A 2,200-nucleotide genomic window follows, 5' to 3' on the forward strand; every position below is an offset into this window, starting at 1 on the left:
ATGGCTGCAGCTGTGTTTGGGCAATGCAAGGAAGCCGAAACACCTCTACACACGGACGACACTGGCTGGGCGGAGTGGCCGGAGGATTGTGCGGAGCCCGATGTGCTGCACTGGCTCCGTCACCACATCGACCAATTTCTCCAGTTTGCGAATGAACAAGGCTTCCAACCTCCAACGCGTCGGCGGTGCTTTGCCACACCGAACAAGCATATCCCCGGATCTGTCAGCAAACGGAAGCTAGACATTGGCATCATCTATGGCCGGCGGAACGAGACGTCCGACGATGGTGCTCCCTGCGACTGGTGCGACGTCCTCGTCCCAGGCGAGCTGAAGAGCAACCCGCGGGAGGATAATCACAGCAGCACCTGGTTCGATCTGTCTCGATATGCTCGGGAGATCTTTGTCGCTCAAGACACCCGACGGTCTGTTACTGGCTTCACACTCTGCGGTTCTATCATGCGGCTCTGGGCATTCGACCAACTCGGAGCGGAATGCACAACTGGAGCGATATCATCTGGATGGCATCATAAAGCGACAGCGTTGTGTGGCAGGATGAGCGACGACCTGTTGGAAGTCCACGATAAATCCGGCAAGCCTTTCGTCGTTAAAGACTCTTGGGAGTTTGAAGAGCGGCCGGAGGAGGGGCCTCTGCTCAAGAAGGTAACGGATGCGGGCGTGGAGAATGTGGCAGAGTACCACCACCACGAAATTGTTCATGATGAAGGTGATGTTGTTGATATCCGCAACAAACTGCGCAAGGGGCTGGAAGATGGAGGTGGGAGGTATCCACTACGAGGGCACCCAAACTCACAAACACTCGCAGACCTGTCCAAGGCTGAAGGCCACGCTGCTGATTCAAGTGAGGGCAGAATTCTTGCTCGAAGCTTGGTCATATATACCATACCATTCCTTAAATGGGTCCCTACGCTCGGGAAAGGTCAGAAACCAAGAAGGTTAGATTACTAGAGAGGCTCTTGGCTCTCGGTGGTGAGCGACATAGTCACAGTCGTCATAGCGGGCTAAAAGTAGATATAGGATGGCAGCGTTCTTAGCAGCGGCGACAGCTTCTTCTAGACTTGTGAAGTCGCTTTAGTTTTAGCAAGTTTCTCATGTTAGGCACCGAATCTCCGTTACAACGTGCAATTGATTGTGAATTTAATTGCAAGTATGAATGTTGAATCTTCATACGCAGGGCCTTACTCTGCCAGGGTTCCCAAGGCCCCCTTTGACACTGTTGTCGATCGGTGGATCACAGCAGTAAGTCTTCCAATTCAAATCATGATTAACCCACAAATAGCTTGACAGTTGCAAGGCCAGCCAGAACACCTAGCAACAAGGCCGTTGGGTAAGTAATAATAGCATTCCCTCCAACCATCTCCACCGGTCTCAATTGCTCTTCCAGGAGCGATCCAACCCCTGGAGACATTGGGATCTGAATTACGAGGTCTTTCAGGGACACAGTTGTTGTGATCGTATTTCCGTCGAGAGACATCTTGACATCGGCGCTTTCGTCGTTATAACCATAGAGTTGTATGAACTATTACTGCTCAGCGGAATATTCAATAATCACCAGAAGCAGAACCTTACCATAGCGCGTGTAAGTTCCTCCATCGTCAACTTTTTGTAATTTGTTTGTTCGGTGAAACTTTGGTGGGTATAGCCTGGAGAGTTTTGGAAAGCTCTGAAGTACGAAGTCATAATGCTGAAAGGCTGGGGTTTGAGGGCAAAGACGCGGTTCGAGAGGGGCCGAGAAAGACTGAGAAGATAGCTATTGAAAGAATATTAAGGGTCGTCGCTCTATATATATATGCTGACTAGTGAACCCCCATCATTGCCCAATACTAGATTTCCTTTTCCCTAAATCTGTCGCTTCTCAAGCCTGGAACAGTGTGCTGCGCATGAACGGTCAAATGCTCGTTTGCATGTCTCGAAGGGACCAAGGAACGCGTATGTCTGAATCGAGGTCATCATACGGTATGGAGGGGGACATGAGTTACCTGCGGAGAATAAGGTCTCAGCGGCCCATTGCAGTCCCACAGCTCAGTGAGATGGCCGCAGCTGTGTTTGAGCGATGCAAGGAAGCCGAAATCCCTCTACACACGGACGACACCGGCTGGGCGGAGTGACCGGAGGATTGTGCGGAGCCCGATGTGCTGCACTGGCTCCGTCACCACATCGACCAATTTCTCCAGTTTGCGAA

At 51.3% G+C, this 2,200-nt stretch overlaps 1 protein-coding gene across 1 annotated transcript; it reads left to right on the forward strand.

Moving 5' to 3' along the window:
- On the forward strand, positions 1–1,330 carry BDZ99DRAFT_482788 (uncharacterized protein; the record flags this gene model as incomplete). Its single annotated transcript, XM_033722524.1, has 3 exons — positions 1–937; positions 1,193–1,257; positions 1,313–1,330. The coding sequence occupies 3 exons, from the start codon at positions 1–3 to the stop codon at positions 1,328–1,330; spliced, it is 1,020 nt and encodes a 339-aa protein (XP_033569627.1).
- Positions 1,331–2,200: the final 870 nt, after the last annotated feature.

The sequence above is a fragment of the Mytilinidion resinicola genome, assembly GCF_010093595.1.
Source record: "Mytilinidion resinicola strain CBS 304.34 unplaced genomic scaffold BDZ99scaffold_31, whole genome shotgun sequence".
NCBI classification, from domain to species: domain Eukaryota; kingdom Fungi; phylum Ascomycota; class Dothideomycetes; order Mytilinidiales; family Mytilinidiaceae; genus Mytilinidion; species Mytilinidion resinicola.